Source organism: Chaetodon auriga, chromosome 8 (assembly GCF_051107435.1).
Source record: "Chaetodon auriga isolate fChaAug3 chromosome 8, fChaAug3.hap1, whole genome shotgun sequence".
Classification (NCBI taxonomy): Eukaryota; Metazoa; Chordata; class Actinopteri; order Chaetodontiformes; family Chaetodontidae; genus Chaetodon; species Chaetodon auriga.
This window is the reverse complement of record NC_135081.1, coordinates 28766692-28784450: the sequence shown is the minus strand read 5'-3', so window position 1 is coordinate 28784450 and position 17759 is coordinate 28766692. Positions and strand designations below refer to the sequence as shown.

The 17759-nt window shown below is 46.3% G+C and overlaps 1 protein-coding gene across 1 annotated transcript; it reads left to right on the top strand.

The window, feature by feature from the left end:
* Nucleotides 1-447: 447 nt before the first annotated feature.
* On the top strand, nt 448-17685 carry LOC143325270 (pleckstrin homology domain-containing family O member 1-like). The gene is made up of 6 exons (XM_076738237.1): nt 448-731; nt 3756-3902; nt 8578-8718; nt 9834-9938; nt 12277-12375; nt 12936-17685. The coding sequence occupies exons 1-6, from the start codon at nt 705-707 to the stop codon at nt 13650-13652; spliced, it is 1236 nt and encodes a 411-aa protein (XP_076594352.1). The 5' UTR covers nt 448-704; the 3' UTR covers nt 13653-17685.
* Nucleotides 17686-17759: the final 74 nt, after the last annotated feature.

The window sequence follows — 17759 nt, the reverse complement described above, 5'->3', positions numbered from 1 at the left end:
CTTTCCCAAAACAGTCGTTCTGCATTTCTGTCTCCACAGTGGATAACTGATTGATTGATTGATCGATTGATTGATTGATAAACACTGATTATGAGATGATCTAATAATATTTTTCACCTGCAGGTATTTGAAGAAATGTTTGCGTGGAATATCACACTCGGTAACCGAGTCCTCAAACGACATTATGGTCCCACTGTATGACAGTACATTTTACTGACAATACTTCTGTACTTTTACTGAAGTAGCTTTCTGAATGCAGTATTTTTACAGTGTGGTACCTCGAGAATGTGAATACTCAGTTTAATACACTGAGACGTGTCATGTTTGTCCTCGGCCTCTGCCTGTGGGGGGCGCTGCGGGGCTGCCGAGGAGCCGCTGAGCCAGCAGGGGGTCCGGAGGAGGGGGGGGGGAGTAACCGGACACTCGCACAGCGACTCCTGGCCGGTCAGAGCTCAGCGGAGACCGGCGGCAGCAGCTCAGAGCAGCAGAGCGACGAACGGAGTCACACCGAGGATCAGCAGCTGAGGAGCGGCGGAGCTGAGGCGGAGGCTCCGGTCCTCCCTGCCGGACTTTGACTGTTTGAACCCGCTTTCATCCTCCTCTCCCGCCGCTCTGTCGCTCGTCACGGACACATAACGGAGTTACCGTGAAAGTGGGAGAAGTACCGTCACCCGCCCGCCGCCGGCAGCCTGACAGCCGCCAGCATGAAGAAGAACCACTCCGGGAAACGGGTGAGTATTAACGGGACCGACACCCGCACCGGCGGCCCGTGACGGTCCGCTTTCTGACGAGAGTCCGAAGCTCGAGGAACAAAAGCCCGAAGGATTAGTTTAAAGCCTTTATTTTGAAGGCAACAGCAGCCGCTAGCTGTCGGAAGACTCCACTTCCGGTTTTCAGAATAAGGGCGTGTTGATGTTGATTTTAAAACAGTTTTAAAGATGAAAACAGATGAAATCATGAAGGTGTTTGATTGATGAAGTTTAAGAAATCTGAGAATGAAGCCAAGAAACGTCCCGCAGAGGCTCCGGTTGCAGTCCGTTAGCGCGCGCGCACACACGCACACACACACACACACACACACACACACACACACACACACACACACACACTAAACCCTTCAATCAATACATGTGAACATGTGATGGTCTGTGAACGTGTTCGGTTTCTGTGGTTTAATGCAGATTTTTGGTTGAATGTGTTTTTTTAAAGAGTTTTCAGCGGAGAAATAAACTGAAGAAGGAAACAAGAGAAAAGAACAAATTAGAGTCTGAAATGAAAGAAATTAGAGGTGATAATCACATCATCACATAGAAGCTAAATCAAATGTAAAATACATCAAAGATGTACTTCGAGTATCAATAACATAGTATGTTGAAGTACAGCAGGAAATACTGTGAAGTAACAGAACTCCTCTGTTTCTGATGGCGCATTTAATGAGTTTTTGTACTTCACAATAAAACTCACAGAGAATACAGACTGTAAGAAGAATAAACCATCTGTCATATGTTTAATACCTTGTTATAAATACTACAGTTCAACAGTAAATAGATCTAAACCCATGTAGGTGAGTTTCAGCTGACTACTAATTGTACTACTTTTGCTACTAGTACTTCTAATGCTGATTCAGTACATGGAGCAGTTGTATTGTTGAAGTGTTTGTGTCAGTGTTCAGATTCAGTTCATCTGACGTTAAGCATCCATTCGGTTATTGAGGTCTGAAGGTCTGAAATGTTTGGACGGATCATAGTTTTTGTTCTGATGTCAAACTCGTTTTGAGAAGAAAACATTTTTCTGCAGAAACATTAGAGATGAGTGAAAAGCACCGCCTTAAACGTCTTCACCTGGAGGTGGATGAAGTTCAGAGAAGGGTTCGATGAATCAAGAAACAGCAGAGCTTCACGGACTCTGCCGAGCAGCTGTGGACTGCTGCTGCTGCAGCGTTGGTGTAGTTTGGTGGTTTTTAGGTGATGGGAGACGCCGAGGCTGCAGGAATGTGACTGAATCTGAATGACAAAAGGCTGAAACGTCTGAATGTGAATGAGGAGCTGTAGCCTTTTATTCTTCTCTTCAACCCACAACAGCAGTTTTCTGCTGGTGAACACACAGAAAACACATCTTCATCACATCAGGAATCTTCGGCCTGCAGGCAGGAATGAGATTCATCACTGTCACACAGGAGATCTGCCAACCGGCAGGTCTCCACTCAGACGTCCACCAAGCAGTTCTCTGGACAAAGGATAAACCGGCCTCAGAGCCGCCGGATCTGGTTTGACACCGGTTTTATCGGCAGGTTTACGACAGGGTGAAAGTGAGGTCCTGTCCATGTTTGACCACAGCCTGAGAGAAATGAGGGAAACGTACGAGAGGAAACAGCATGTGTGAAGATGAGAGGCTGAAAGACCAAAACAGGATGAACGCGAGTTTTTATTGTGCAACTCGTTCTTCAGTGAAAGTAAAGATGGATCTGCTCCTATCACACACAACAGAGTTCAGTTTTCCTGAACCGAGACCCGACACCAAAGAGAGCCACGAGGCGAGCCTGCAGAGACCGGCTTCACGCGCCATCAGAGCTGCTTCTCACGATCACAGATTTCAATAAGAATCAGACGACCAATTTGTCCGTTTCATCTCAGATCCAAAGCTTCTCCAGCCGCTGTGCAGCTGAGGATGGACAACAAATGTCTGAAAGCAGAGCCGGAGGACCGAGAATCCAGGTCCAGGACTCAACAGAATCACCAGGATCCTCGAGAGCGCAGAGAGGGGATGGCCTACCTGCACCGGGAGGGAAGCATTTCAAAGTCGACCGTGCTCTCTGGTCCCTCACTGCCAGCCCAGGCCCCCCCGGGAAAACCCCGAAAATTCAGAACAGAAAGGACCCCCGATGCAGCTTTGGAGGCAGTTAGCAAATGGAAATATGAACACAATACCATCCGAACCAAACGTTTGGCCCTACGCTCTTCAGAAAACACTACAGCGACACTTTGAGTTTGGAGATAAGCCACACAGTCTGTTAGCGAGACAGCTAACGGCAACACAAGCCTCCGGCACCGTTCACCAGAACAGATGAGAAGAGTTACCAGCGTCACGCTCGGTGTCAGCTTTATGACGGACTTCACAGTTTTGTCCCTCTAAGTACGACAACTTCTTGCCTTCAGAAAGGCCTTTAAAGGAAAACGTCCTCCTGAAACTCTGGAAACGTCCTCGGCAGACGGTCGCCGACCCGGCGGAAGTGAACCAACTCGTGTCTCATGTGCGGATCCTGTTCACGTGGATTTATGGATCACTGTTGTTCCCAGTTTTTGTTTTGTCTTTTGTTTTCTGTTTGTTTCTCCTTTTTTCCAAATAATATTCATTATTTAAAAACTTAAACCTTTTAATTTTTCCCTTTTCAATGCTGTTCATGTGAAACACGGAGTGCTGCTGACGTTGAAGAAGATGAACGGAGTTCTAGTGGTCACAGTGTTTCTGTGTCCCCGTCACTCGGACCTGCTTCAAATGTACAAATTAAAAAAGAAGGAAAAAAAAATAGATTTCATTCTTGGAGCGACTTCATGTATAGAAATAAGATCCACTGACGACATATTTGACCAGTTAAAATGAAAGATAAAAGATTTCAGGTCGATAAATGATGAACTGAAGACCTGTCCAATCACAGGCTGAGATCACGGCTGGTAATGTCTCTGTTTTCAACGAAGGTTAAACCTGCTCTTACCGCGCTCCTCTGACAGCTTCCTGTTTCCTGTTCCTGCGTTCAGGGTCCACAGGACTCGACGCAGCAACACGTTCAGCCCGAGAAGGTCGGCTGGATCCGGAAGTTCTGCGGGAAAGGAATTTTCAGAGAGATCTGGAAGAACCGGTTCGTGGTTCTGAGGGGAGATCAGCTGTTCATCTGTGAGAAAGAGGTGAGTCAGAGGGGGGGCGGGGCCTACAGGTGACTGTCACCTGCTACTCTGCCAAGTGGTTGATTTTAGATGTATGACCGATCAACGGCAGTTATCTGACTGCCTTCACCTGGTCGAGACCTTTACGTGTTGCCATGGTAACAAACCAGGAATCCATTAAAATCGACAAACTGTCAATAAATCAGCCAATAATCAGAAAAAGTCTCGGTCGGGGCCTTACTTCAGAAGTACGTCAGAGTGCTTGTGAGTCCTCTGTGCAGTGTTTGTCGCGTTCCTCAGTGTTCTGCTTTGGTTTGGCTCGTGACTGAAACAGAAAGTTTCTACAGAGTCGTTCTGGAGTCGAGTTTCAGTCTGAGCTGCAGACACACAGAGAGCTCCGGTTTCACTGCTCACCGAGCACAGAACGTCCTCACAGAACCTGTGGAATACACAGAACAATGTCTTTGAACCTTTGTCTCCGACAGAACATCCTGATACAAAGTTGATCATGTCATAGAACATAGAACATCGTCTTAGAACCTTTATCAACCTGATAATATTCTGTTCAAACGGCTGTCGTCACCAGAACATCCTGCTGAATCTTATTAACGATACAACGATAGAACATCCTGATAGAACCTCAGTCATATGCAGGGTGTGCTGTTGGAACCTTTATCAAAAATAAGAAAGGATTCTGCTCTGGAACTCAAAGTGTTTCGTGATGATGAAACCCAAACGTTTCTGAAATGTCATTTCTAAGGAAGTCGGAGAAGCTGGGGAGGTGAGGAGGGAGAGAGGTGTGAGGCGAACAGGTGGAAAAACAACAGGCAGGTAGTTATTGTAGTTTGTGAGCAGGTAGAGCTGCAGCAGTGACACGCACATCATGGAACAGATGAAGATGTCATCGTCATCATCATCATCACGTCTTTCTTCAGTATCACAGTGACGGTTGTGTGTACATCCAAGACTACGCTGCTAACAGGAGCAGCTAACAGGGGGGCCTGGACCGCTGCGGACTTGATTCCTTCTTAAACCGCTCCCAGACCGTGAGGAGGGGTGCCTGTTGAACAGGGATTGGTACTCGGGTTTAGTTTAGTGTGCTTGGTTGTAGGGAGGCATACGGTGATCCAGCCTTGTCCCCCATGTTGACCCCTCTAAAGAGAATCAACACGCCCCAGCCATGGGGTACAGGGCGGAGCACCGAGGTGGTGGGTGGGTCCACAGGACAAAAGAGTGCAGGCTTTTGGAGTGGAAGTTGTGGGTGTATGTGTTTAACTGTTTTTTGCAGTTTTATGACAAATAATGATAGTATACGTACACAGACATACACACGTCCACACACTCGTCCAACAAAACAGCAGTATGAGCATATATAACAATAACTGTACCACATATGTACCTCCAACACTGCCGTCATTCACAGACAGAAAGAAATGTCTTCAGTGTCTCGCTCAAGGAAACGTAGACAAATGGAATTGGGCTCTGAATCGCCAACCCCTGCTCTACCTCCTGAGCTGCAGCCAGCCAGGTGTTTTCTGATGAATCAGGGAGGATCAGGTTGAATACATACTGAAGGTGATTAGCCAGAGAGTGACGGTTAACATGGGGCTTCCGGGTCTCCGTTTGTTTTTTGTTGGGTGGCTAGTTTAATTCTTGGTGTGTGGTTCCTATTTGGAGAGATTGAGTCCAAGGATTTGAACCAGGGGAGGGTGGACCGAGGGGGAATCACTAAAAACAGGTCATTTATTTTAGGAAGTGTCGTCATGTCATGTAAACGTTGGATATTCTGCCTGTGGAGGATGATCGTGGGTTCGTCCAGTGGCGGAGGCCATGCCTGAATATGTGATGTGACCTGGGTGACAGGTGGTGTTTGTGTTGTGGAACGAGTGAAGATTTATTCCAGTTGAGTGGTTTCAGATGGTGGACCATGCTTCAGTAAGTTGAACTGATTCTTGTAGTGATGGATGAGGGTTTGGCAGGAACAGCAGAGTATCGTCTGCGTAAAGACTGATCGAACATGCGTGTTTAAGGTTCCTTTGGTCCGGCTGCCGCTAACGGGTTAGGTTTGGGTACAAACGTTGGCCTGTGCAGCGTGAAGCTTTGTGGGGTCTGTTCATTGGTTGGTGGCTGAAGGTGAGGTGTAAAGAAATTGACCCAGTGAGTGAATGATTCCCCAAATGTGGCAAACAGAAATGTCCACTTCATCCCATCAAAGGCTTTTTCTGTGTGTATGGTGGCTAAGCTGGTTGTGCGTCATAATGATGAGTAATGCATTGATTTAAAGAGTCTGCATGCATGTCTACCTTTGACAAACCCAGTCTGGTCTGGATTATGGATGCAGTGACTTTTTTGAGCTTGTGCGTTGATGTGCGAATGTGTAGGGTTTGGTCTTTGTTGGGTTTTTGAGGAGTGAAATTCTATCTGTGTTCATGTTTGCTGGAAGTGTTGAACTTGGTTCCAGAGCGGCGCTGTCATGGAGCAGAAGTGTTTGTAGAACTCAGCAGGGACGCCATCGGGTCCTGGTGTTCTGTTTTTGGGCAGGAGGTTGAGGGCGGCGGAGGGTTCGTCTGGTGTTATCGATGCTGCTTTGTTCTTCACCAAGCTGTGATGAAGTCAGTGTTGGTGAGAAGTGACTCTTCTTCATTTGGTCTTTTCCTGATGAGGACCAGCTGTAAATGTATTTGCCAACATGCTGCAGACACATTTTGTTCAGTTCTTCAGTTGTTGGCTTTTTCTTAATTCATTCTCATTCCGCCAAACACTGCCTTCCTCTTTTCTGGGATATTTTTTGATTCATCTTTGCTGAATGTAGGTTTGTGTCTGTGGTCGGCGGGTTGTTGGAGTCTTTGCAGTGTGTTCAAGTTCCACATTTTATCAGGGTGATATGAATTATCTGTGTTAGCAGGTGTTTTTTATGTCTGCATCATCAGACTTCAGAGCTTTTTATGGAAGGTGTCAGTTCCTCTCTGACCGTCAGTGTCATCTCACCAATCAGACGTCGGCTGTCACATGATGCATCGAAGCTTCGTGAAAACGACCAAATTAGGACATCTGTCTGTTAGTGTGGGTCCAGGTTCAGACTCTGTTCTGCTTCTGTGGTGGACGTTTGGTTCATGTGAGGCTCCTCCTGTCAGCAGCTTCACTTCCTGTCCCACCAGGAATAGAATCCCTGTGTCACCAGAGAAACCACACACACACACACACACGCGCGCGCACACACACACACACACACACACACACACACACACACACACACACTGACCACATCTGCTTTAACAGAGTCAAACTTCCTCTGAGAGTCGACAGTTTGGTGATTTTCTCTTTCTTTTGTCGGCAGTTTGTTGTTTATTTGTCATCTAATTGTTATTGTTATGATTCCATGAATGTTTCAGTCTATAAGAAAGAAAAGTGAAAAAATCTTTCTATAATAATAATAATAATAATAATAATAATAATAATAACAAACAAAGCGCTTCAAAAGACCCGAAAGCAGCAAGAACAAAAAATACAAACAAAAGGTCAAATCTGAGTAAACAGATAAACAACTGAACACATGTCAACAAACAAACAACAAAACTTTGTGTGTGTGTGTGTGTGTGTGTGTGTGTGTGTGTGTGTGTGTGTGTGAGGTCAGTCCTCCCCTCAGGCTGTCATAATTCTTCATGCTGATGTAACTCTGTCAGCATCATCAGTCAGATGATCAATAATCGATATTCAGTGTCGGAGCAGCTGCTTACATAATGCAGTGCGGCCTGTGACCTCTGACCTCTGAGCCGTTTACAGTGTGACACAACGTGCTGTTGAAGTTGAATGTGTGTCCACATGAATCCAGGCAGCAGCTCCATCATGTTAAAACTACTTCCTGTTTCCACCAAATATTTAAAAGCTTCCTGCATCTTCAGTGTGAGGACTTCCTGTTTGTGTCATCAGACAGGAAACGGACTCTGACTCACTGTCAGCGTCCAAACGTGGCAGATTCATTGAGAACGAGAAGACTGGTTAGTTGCTGCCTGTCATGTTCAGACATATTCGTCAGAGTGATGGTCCACATGGACCATCCACCCAAACACCCTGAAAAACACCTTTACAGGTAACCCGTAACTACTTCAAGGTCCATCTTTACCACCTGGAAACACCTGATCCCAGTTCACACAGACAGACACTGTGACTGGATGACGTTCACTGAACTCTGAGCTTCAACGCCACAGAGCTTCAACGCCACAGAGCTTCAACGCCACAGCGCAGGCATCTCCACCTGAACATCTCAAAACAAGAGAAGAAGAGTGTCAGACTCCTCCCACCTGCTGCAGGTTTTCTTTTCAGCTCCCAAATCAAATGTAAATACAGTCAAATCCAGCAGAAGAAGACTCATTTACAAACATGGAAACCTTCTTCAACACATTTAAAGACAAGCTTCAGCCTCTTTCCTTCTAGACAAAGGCAGGCTCATCACACACGAATACACAAAGACCTGAAGACCTTCTCTCATCTGTGTTTTCAGTGTGGAGCTGGAGCCATGATAGCTTAGCTTAGCTTAGCTTAGCTTAGCATGAAGGCTGGAAACAGCTAGCTTGGCTCTGACCAAAATTAACAGCTCCGCAGCATCTGTTTGTAGTTGTTTAAATCTTGATGAACAACTAGAAGTAATGCAGAACTCAGGCAGTGACCTGTGACCTGTGTGACCTTTGACCTGCAGGTGAAGGAGCTGGGTCGGGCTGACGAGGTGTTGGACCTGTCTGACTACGAGCGCTGCGAGGAGATCAGGAAGAACAAGAGTCGCAGCAAAAAGAACCACAGCAAGTTCAGACTGCAGCGCTGCAGCATGCCAGGGAACACGGTACACCTGAGCACACACCTGTCTGTCTGTCTGCACACGTGAGCACACACCTGTCTGTCTGCACACCTGTCTGTCTGACTGCACACCTGAGCACACCTGTCTGTCTGTCTGAACACACACCTGTCTGTCTGCACACCTGTCTGTCCACTCATGTTGAATCACTGTGTTTTAGATCATTATTGATAAAAACCTTTTAAACTTCCGACTCAAATTCAACTAAACTGAGTTTTAAAATGTGGGTAAACTGAATGTATCAAACTTCAAAGTTTTCATCCTAAAGTAACACAAAGATCATCAAATAAAACTCCTCATTGAAGAGCTGCAGTCAAAGGTCAAATGATGGAAACATGATGGAGATCTGACGTTTCTGTCAACTTCATGTGTTCATGTGAGGAAGGTCACAGCGTCCTCATCCTCCACTCAGATCTGACGTTTAGTCACATGATTCATGACATCATCATTTTTTCAGTCAGCCTGTTTCTGGTTTTATCCAATCAGGAAACACTTCACACACATCAGATCTGTGTGTCTGCACAGTCAGCTGACCTTCCTCGACAGCGACACGCGCACACACACACACACACACACAAATACCCAGAATGCATTGGGGAGGGGATCAGGTGTCCTGCAGACAAGTGGCAGCTTCTATTACACAAACACACACACGACCATCTGGTGATGTGTCTCCCACTGAGGCTTCAGAGGACAGCAGAGTGAGTGAGTGAGTGAATGTGTGTGTGTGTGTGTGTGTGTGTGTGTGTGTGTGTGTGTGTGTGTGTGTGGTCAGGGGAGCAACAGGCCAGAAACTCCTTCGTGACAGCTAACGAGCTAAAGTCGTGGCTGCTAAAGGCTAATTGTGTGGGTGACGTTATTCATGGGCCCTTCATAAAGTACCTGACAGCCTACATGCTGCGTTCGTGGCGTCCTTGGCGTTGAAAAGTGTCCGGCGTGCTGAGCATTAACATAATGACCTCACATCCAGATGACATGAAAAGTCATGAACCTGCAGGACAGATGGAGGTCCTGGTCCTCAACATCAACACACAATCAAACAGTCCAGCTGCAGTTAAACGCACACCAACACCACATGTGATCTGTGTTTGTGTGTGTTGCAGGTCCCTAACCTGGTCTTCCTGGCTGTCAGTCCGGAGGAGAAGGAGTCCTGGATCAACGTCCTGAATGCTGCAATCACACGAGCCAAAAACAGAATCCTGGATGAGGTATGAAGACAAACAGCGACCAAAGCAGCAAAGAGGGGCTGCTGTTGTCTTATCATCAGCACATCTCCTGTTCACACTCAAACCAACATGTTGGTCCGTCCCTCAACACTGTCTGACTTCCTGTCTGTAGCTCTCACTCGTTGGTTCCTGCTGAAGATGGAAATCTTTAAAAACTTCTCAAAAATAAAGTTTCATCTTTAAAAGCTTCAGTAGTTTCCTCAAACAGCTGCTCGCTGTAGTTTTTAACACAAACCAGAGGAAATAGTGCATCTGCTGGGACTGTTTTCAGCGGCGGATGAATCAACATTTGGTGCTGTAGTGGGTGTTTGTGTGTGACAGTCAGTGTGTGCGTGTTGATGGTGGACTCTGTGAAACATAAATCAAACCCGAATCAATCAATTTTCAATCAAACTGTGTTTTTACTGACAGCAGTTTTCTGAAGTGTTCTTGAGTCCATGTTGTTAGCAGCTCCTGTTAGCAGCAACTGTTAGCAACACCTGTTAGCGGCTCCTGTTAGCAGCTGTTAGTAGCTCCTGTTAGCGGCTGTTAGCAGCTGTTAGTGGCTCCTGTTAGCGGCTGTTAGCAGCTCCTGTTAGCAGCTGTCAGCGGCTCCCGTTAGCAGCCACAGACAGGAAGTCAGACAGTTTTGAGGGATGGACCAACATGTTGTTGGTTTGAGCTGTTAGCAGCTCCTGTTAGCAGCTCCTGTAAGCAGTGTACTCATGGACATACAGACAACTCTCACTGGATCACTGTGATGCTGGAGGAAACTTAACAAGATGCTCTGAAGCGTCTTTTCTCAGTGGTTTCTATGTGGCTCACAGTGGATATTTAATGATTCTTTACTGATTTTTCATTCAAACTGCAGGAATCTGTAACTTCCTGTTGTTGTCAAACCAGCTTTGTGCACCTGTTCCTTTCCCCTCACACTGTATCTCAGTCTCACCTGAACCAAATTCTCCATGTCGTCATGTTTGGCGTTAGAAAGCAGTGTTTTCTGTCAGCGATGTTTCGCTCAGTGTCCTCAGCCACAGGAAGTGTGTCAGAGCTGCTTAACGTTCAGCCAACAACCATCCTCTTTTCCACCAGTCAATACTGTGATCAATACTGTGATCAATACCCTCCCTCTCTCACACACAGTGTTCCAGGCTGAAAGACAGCCTCTCGTGAACTAATACCACGTTCATGTCATGTTGATGTTGTGGTGTTTTTCATCCAGGGAGTCCTGGAAGTGACTTGAAACGCCTGAGTGAGTGCAGGCCTGGTCGTAGTGAACCGTGTGATTCACACTCTGCTGGTGTGTACAGTCACAGAAATGCTGTTTGACTGCAGACTTTTTCCTCTGCAGAGTCTAAAGAAACTTTCTCATGTTCCTCTCAGAAACACTAACAGGAACTGTTTTCTTTTCATTCTTTTACAGTCAGACTGAAAATTCAGTCCTGACGTTTTTAATGAGTCCGTTCTGAAAATCTTTGTTCTATCAATGATTTCCTGAGTGCTGAACATGTAAAAGCTGTATTCGATTCGCACCATCTGGTGGACATCAGAGGAAGTGTAACTCAGTACCGGTTGGAGTCCCTCAGGGGTCCTTCCTGGGTCCCTGAAGCTTTCTGTTCGTACTCCAGAGAACGGCGCCCTCGGCTGCGTGGGAGTTGTTCCTCGCCGACACTGTAGTGGGCGCTGTGTCTAAACCACGGTAGCACACAGGAAGCTTCTTTGTTCAAACTTTCACAGTGACTGTTGTTTTCCTGCTTCCTCATTCTGATCTTTATAAGATAGACTTTATCCCACAATTGGGGGAAATTCACATGTTACAGCAGCAACAGGACAGAGTACAAGAAGTCAGAGGACAAGAGGACAAGAAAAATATTGCACAGTATTATATACCCTATGGAATTTACAATATATACAATACGTACACCCTGATTAAAGGCTAAATAAATAAAGATGATCTGATTATTGATGTGTTTTGGAAGGAGGCAGAAGACAGTGATTGGCTCAGCACCATTAAGTCTGCTGAATTAGCTCCTGTTAGCAGCTCCTGTTAGCAGTGTTCTCATGGACGTAAACTCTTACTGGATCTCTTCCTGCTCCCTTACCTGATAATCAACGTGGTTTGAAAGAGAAAGTGAATGGTTCAGAGGTCCCACAGACTAATGCGCCAACCATCAACAAGGAGCCACAAACAGTTGTTGCAGACAACAACATTTTAAGTTCAGAGAGGCGCGTACCAGTTTACATGATGTTACTGTGAAGCGTTCAGTGGCCTCATTGCTTGTGTTGCTTGGCTCAGGACCTTTTATTGTACCTCATGTGTTGTTCATGCTGATGTTTCCAGGTGACAGTAGAAGACTCCCAGCTGTCTCATCTGACTCGAGATCGAGTGAAGATCCCTCACAACCGCCGGCTGCCGACCAGAGGTCACCTGCTGGCTGTGGTCAGTCTGATCCTCCGTCATCGTCGCCGTTTACTCTGTTATCATAAAATCTCCATCACTTCCTTTGAGATGTTTGCAAAAGAATCATTCTTGGTATTTTCCAGATATTTAATCGTACAAAATGACCAGTCAGGATGATAATTGAGGATGTCTGCAAAGGCTTCTGGGTATCTAAATTAAAAGCTTTAACTTAAAAATAACCACAACTGATTGTAATTAAGGGGGACTGAAAGACATCTTGACTGTAAATATCTTCTGGAGTTTTTGAAAAAACCACATCGTCCTCATCAGCAGATGAGATTTGCTCAGTTGTTATTAAAAGTCCTTGATGAGAAGTCCCAGAATTGCTCCAAATAATGGAAAATTTGAGCATTTAAGCATTGAGTCTGCTGATGAAGACCATGTAATACAGTCAAAATCCCAGAACAAGCAAGTGGACCTTGAGTTGAGATTGTTTTGTCAAATGCTGTTTATGAAACGCTGTTCAGGTTTCAGGCAGTTTCATAAACGTGTGTATGTCCATGTATGAGTGGACCGACTGTCCTCCCCTTTGTGTCCAGGCCTCCACCTCCTCCTCAGATGGGATGCTGACTCTGGATCTGATCCAGGAGGAGGATGCTCCGTCTCCTCAGGGAGCTGACAGCTGCGACACTTTCAGGGTCAACTTGGACAAATCTCTGTCCCACCTCAGCCCAGACTGTCCCAGGTCCAAAACTGATGGCGCGCTCTCTGCCAGGATTGGTGAGACTTCTGGGAAATCCCAGAGCCTTCCCCGTGAGGTGGCAGTGGTGTGGGAGCAGACAGGCCCTGCCCAAAACCCCCAGCCTGAAAAACGCCTGACGACGACAGAGAAAAACCGCTGTGCCTCTATGGACGAGATCCTGACGCACTCAGAGACTAAAGCTGCTAAGAACAAGACAGCGGCGTCCCGTCCGCCGGCCTCCCCGCCGACCGGCACAGTGGCGCCCATCAGCCAGCTGCAGCAGCTGATTGGCCAGAAGCTGGAGAAGACGGAGCAGCTGCTGACAGAGGTGCGAGGGCAGGCTGAGGGGGAGGCTGGGGAGCGGGGGAAGATGAGGGGGAAGGAGTCGACCGAAGGAGCGCGAGCCGAAGCTGAGAGACTTCTGACGGAGGCGGTGGCGACTTGGAGTCAGGCCCGGGAGGTGCTGGAGGAGGTGAAAGAGCTGAGGGCATTGTACCGACAACTGGACTCCTCCTCCCCTCTCACCCACTCCAACAGCACCAAATTAAACCCAGACGGCAAGAGCCCGCTGTAAACCACGTCGCACTCGAGCCGTTCTGGTACAAGGCGGTTTAGACCGGTCCAGTCCAGGTAAATCCACGAAGCTGGATCCAGAGTCAGTTTCATTTAGCGGATTTGAGATGAAGCTGCTGAGAACTGGATCAACCACTTTTAAATTATTTGGAAAAATTCAAGTTATGAGTCTCAGGAGGAACCAGGACTGTCCTGCTGCTGCAGCTCAGTACTCAAAACATCGACTTTAAAATCAGACAGAAGCATCCAACTCGCTCACGTCACGTCTTGGCTAGGCTTTGCCTTAAAGGTGCCGTATGTAAGAATTTCAGTTTAAAACATTCAAAACGATCAACACAACGTGAAGGAGCAGCAGTTTTGACTCTGATGTCAGTATCAGTTCAGTTTGCTTTCCACAGCCATTAATTGGTAACAAACAGGTTCATTTTGCTCTGAGCAGCACCGGACTTCAGCTCCCAGCCTGTCGCACCCTGAAGACACACACAGAGAAATTCCAGTCTAATGTTTTCTGACTGTGGACCTTATTAACCGATGAACAGTCAACCTTTGACGTCCCTCGTTTTCATGTTATGTCTGTGGAGTCAGTTCACTCTCGACATTAATGAAGGAGTGTATTTCAGGATTTATATAGAAATGAATATTTTTCAATGCACACAAAATAGTTACTGCTGTTAAATTTATATGCAAACAGTTGAACCTGCGTTTACAACCTGCTCGTCAGGTGTGAACCTCACTGCATCTGTGTGTTTGACTCTCCTGGCGAGGTTCGCTTCACAAATGTTTTGTTTCGACAGGGAACTGTCTGTAGCCAATCAGATGGCTCCTTCTGTTTCAGCTAATCACTGAAGGATGTGATTTAATGTGGTCACGCAGCGTTACCTCTGCAGCTCTGCCTTACGACACAAAGAGAGAGCGGAGGGAGGTGATGACTCTCCTGTCCCGCATCCTTAAATATGAAGGCTTCTTAACACTAGCATTAGCTAATAAGTTAGCTTGGCTATAGAGTGCTAAAAGACAACCTTTAGCTTATTAACTTAGCAAGCATTCACAACTCAAACACTTAATGAGGCAGGACTGGAGAGCGATCACAGTGCAGCTGTTGTTGAGGTTGACCTGCGGGGACGTTGAACACCATCGATTCACAGAACGGTAGATGCTGCGTTCAGGATGGCGAGATGCGTCTGTGCAGCCTCCATCTTGCAGCTCTGATCTGTTCAAACAGTAGAAAATAAGTCCGATTTTTGTGATACACAACAGGGAAGAGGGTTTCACAGCTAATAAGCTGTGTATGGTGTATATGATAACGATATATATAACAATGCCCTCGAATGTACGCCTATGTGATTGGCTGAAACAGAAGCAGCCACCTGATTGGCTACAGATAGTGGTCAGTTCTTACATATTTTACCTTTAAAGTCTCTTCTTGGTTGCACAAATAGAGGATAACACTTGAGGTACCTGTAAAGAAAAGTGACGTCTCTCATCAAAGTGAATGAAAATGTGCCAAGACGAGAGTTCAGAGATGACGAAAAACTGCGTGGACACGTGATCATGTTTGTTCTCATCCATCACTTTTTTATTTCGCTTTATGAATTGAATATTCACGTAACGACACACGTTGGACATGTGCTGTTACGTCTTCAGAGGTGTCATGCAGCTGGGTACGGGCCTGAAGGTGAGACAGTCAACGGTACGAATGCAGGGAAAATAAACCGTAATAACTTTATTGATCCTCTGACTTTTCATCTAGCGTCACCATCAGGTCAACATGTTAATATGTCCACCATTATGATCAAACACCTGCAGAACGACAAAGGACATTCCCATCAGCCTCAGCGGGACTTTCTGATTGCTGCCAATTAGCTAACATTCACATGCTAAACTAAGATGGTGATAATAGTAAAAATTACACCTGCTAAACATAAGAATGTTAGCATTGTCCCTGTGACTAAATTAGCATGCTAAGGCTAGCATTTATTCAAATCACCCCTGTGTCTAAGTACGGCCTCACAGCGCTGTTAGCATGGCTGGAGATGCCGCCTGGTTTCATTCTTCTGTCACCGTTCACGAGGAGAGACTGAGAGTCGTGTCGGTCGAGTTACGCCTGAAAATAACCCGTTTGTGAAGGCATTCGAGCACAAACTGTCGACACTGTGGGAATAACAACATCAGCTTCCATCCTGCAAACGGTCCAGAGCCACTTCACCTCAGACTCTTCTTCTTCTCACTGTGTATGTTTTCTGAGGAGCGCTGGAAGCTGCTGGAAGCAGCTGTGAACCAACAGCTTCCTGTGTCAGCTGGAGACTCCATGACTCAGGTGGATACGTAAGACAAGAACTGGACGGAGTCCCTGTTTGAATCCAAACCTACAATCCTCAAAAAACCTGAAACATACTTGAGATAACCCAACAGCAGCAGATCTCACAGTGCTGGATTGTTGGTTTCTGCAGATCAGGACCAGCTGCTTTCTGCTCGAGAAGCTAACAAAGCTAACAATTCTAGAAAACCTAAAGAAGAAGTCAAACTGAAACTACGGTTAAGAGACCATGAAAAGGAAAAAGAAACTATCAAGCATGATAAATGTGCAGTTAACGACATGCTAACAAGCTAGCAAGCAAACTAATTGTAGCTGACCCCTGGTGGTCGTGGAAAGCTGTTTTAAGTCCTTCTCAACACTCCAAACCTCTGTAGCTGGTCAGCTAAGCAAGCTAAAAGCTAGCATTAGCTAACTAATGTCAATGTAGCATCATGGCTACAGGAATCAGGGATGCTACATTCCTGCTGTTATAATATGCAGAAGATACTTGCTAGCTGGAGTTTTGTAGATGTGGTGAACCTGTGCGAGCTAACGCTAACTGTTCACCGTCACTTTGCTTGATTCATGAATCATTTACTTTAAAATTAAAATTATGAAAAACTGAAACATTTCTGAGGCCAAAGTTTTAGTTTTTTAGCTAAAAAAACCATTAAAATTAACCTCATTAATCATCAAAGCTGTTGCCAATTAATTCTCTGTTGATTGACTAATTCGAACTGATTAATTGTTCAAACTGTTTCCATGGGAACCCTGCTTTTTTCATACGAAGGGGCCGTGGTTTCATCTCAGGCGGGCTGGAACGACGACAGGTCATGTGACTTGATGGACAGACGTCAAACTGGGAATCGAACCTCTTCACTGAAGCATCTGGAGACTCGACCTGCAGTTTCCTCCAATCAAGAAGAGTTTTAGTGAGAAAAGTTTATTTTTGAAACCAGATTCAGACGTTTCCACTGTCCTGAAATCGACCTGGAGCTGCTTCCTGTTCTGGGTGAGGTGGGAAATGTGCCCCGGTTTGACTGATCGGCTGACATCAAAAACTCAGTCAGTCTAAATGTGAACTTTGGTCAAAGGAAAGTCAGACGTAAGAGAACAAACCAACATTTGGCCTCAGGATGATTCTGAACGTGTGTAAAAGTATTTTTGTCAAATGAATCTGATATAAATAAAGAGAAAGTCGCTCGGCCTGCTAGAACTGTTCAGCTGAAGGTCTGTTTAGTTTACTGATGGACGAGGATGAGGATGAGGACGAGGACGAGCACAGTAACTCAAACAGCTGCTTTAACGCTGAAGAATCCAGAACTCATTCTGCTGCCAGATTGTGGACCTGCTGCCAGATTGTGGACCTGCTGCCAGATTGTGGACCTGCTGCCAGATTGTGGACCTGCCCTCAGATTGTGGACCTGCCCTCAGATTGTGGACCTGCTCTCAGATTGTGGACCTGCCCTCAGATTGTGGACCTGCCCTCAGATTGTGGACCTGCTGCCAGATTGTGGACCTGCCCTCAGATTGTGGACCTGCTCTCAGATTGTGGACCTGCTCTCAGATTGTGGACCTGCTGCCAGATTGTGGACCTGCTCTCAGATTGTGGACCTGCTGCCAGATTGTGGACCTGCCCTCAGATTGTGGACCTGCTGCCAGATTGTGGACCTGCCCTCAGATTGTGGACCTGCCCTCAGATTGTGGACCTGCCCTCAGATTGTGGACCTGCTCTCAGATTGTGGACCTGCCCTCAGATTGTGGACCTGCTGCCAGATTGTGGACCTGCCCTCAGATTGTGGACCTGCCCTC

Bases quoted from the DNA above. Each gene is read 5' to 3' on its own strand.
- LOC143325270 (XM_076738237.1), top strand. From the start codon at position 705: ATGAAGAAGAACCACTCCGGGAAACGG. The intron at 9,939-12,276 runs GTATGAAGACAA...TGATGTTTCCAG, and splicing joins AAAACAGAATCCTGGATGAG to GTGACAGTAGAAGACTCCCA. The intron at 12,376-12,935 runs GTCAGTCTGATC...CTTTGTGTCCAG, and splicing joins GAGGTCACCTGCTGGCTGTG to GCCTCCACCTCCTCCTCAGA.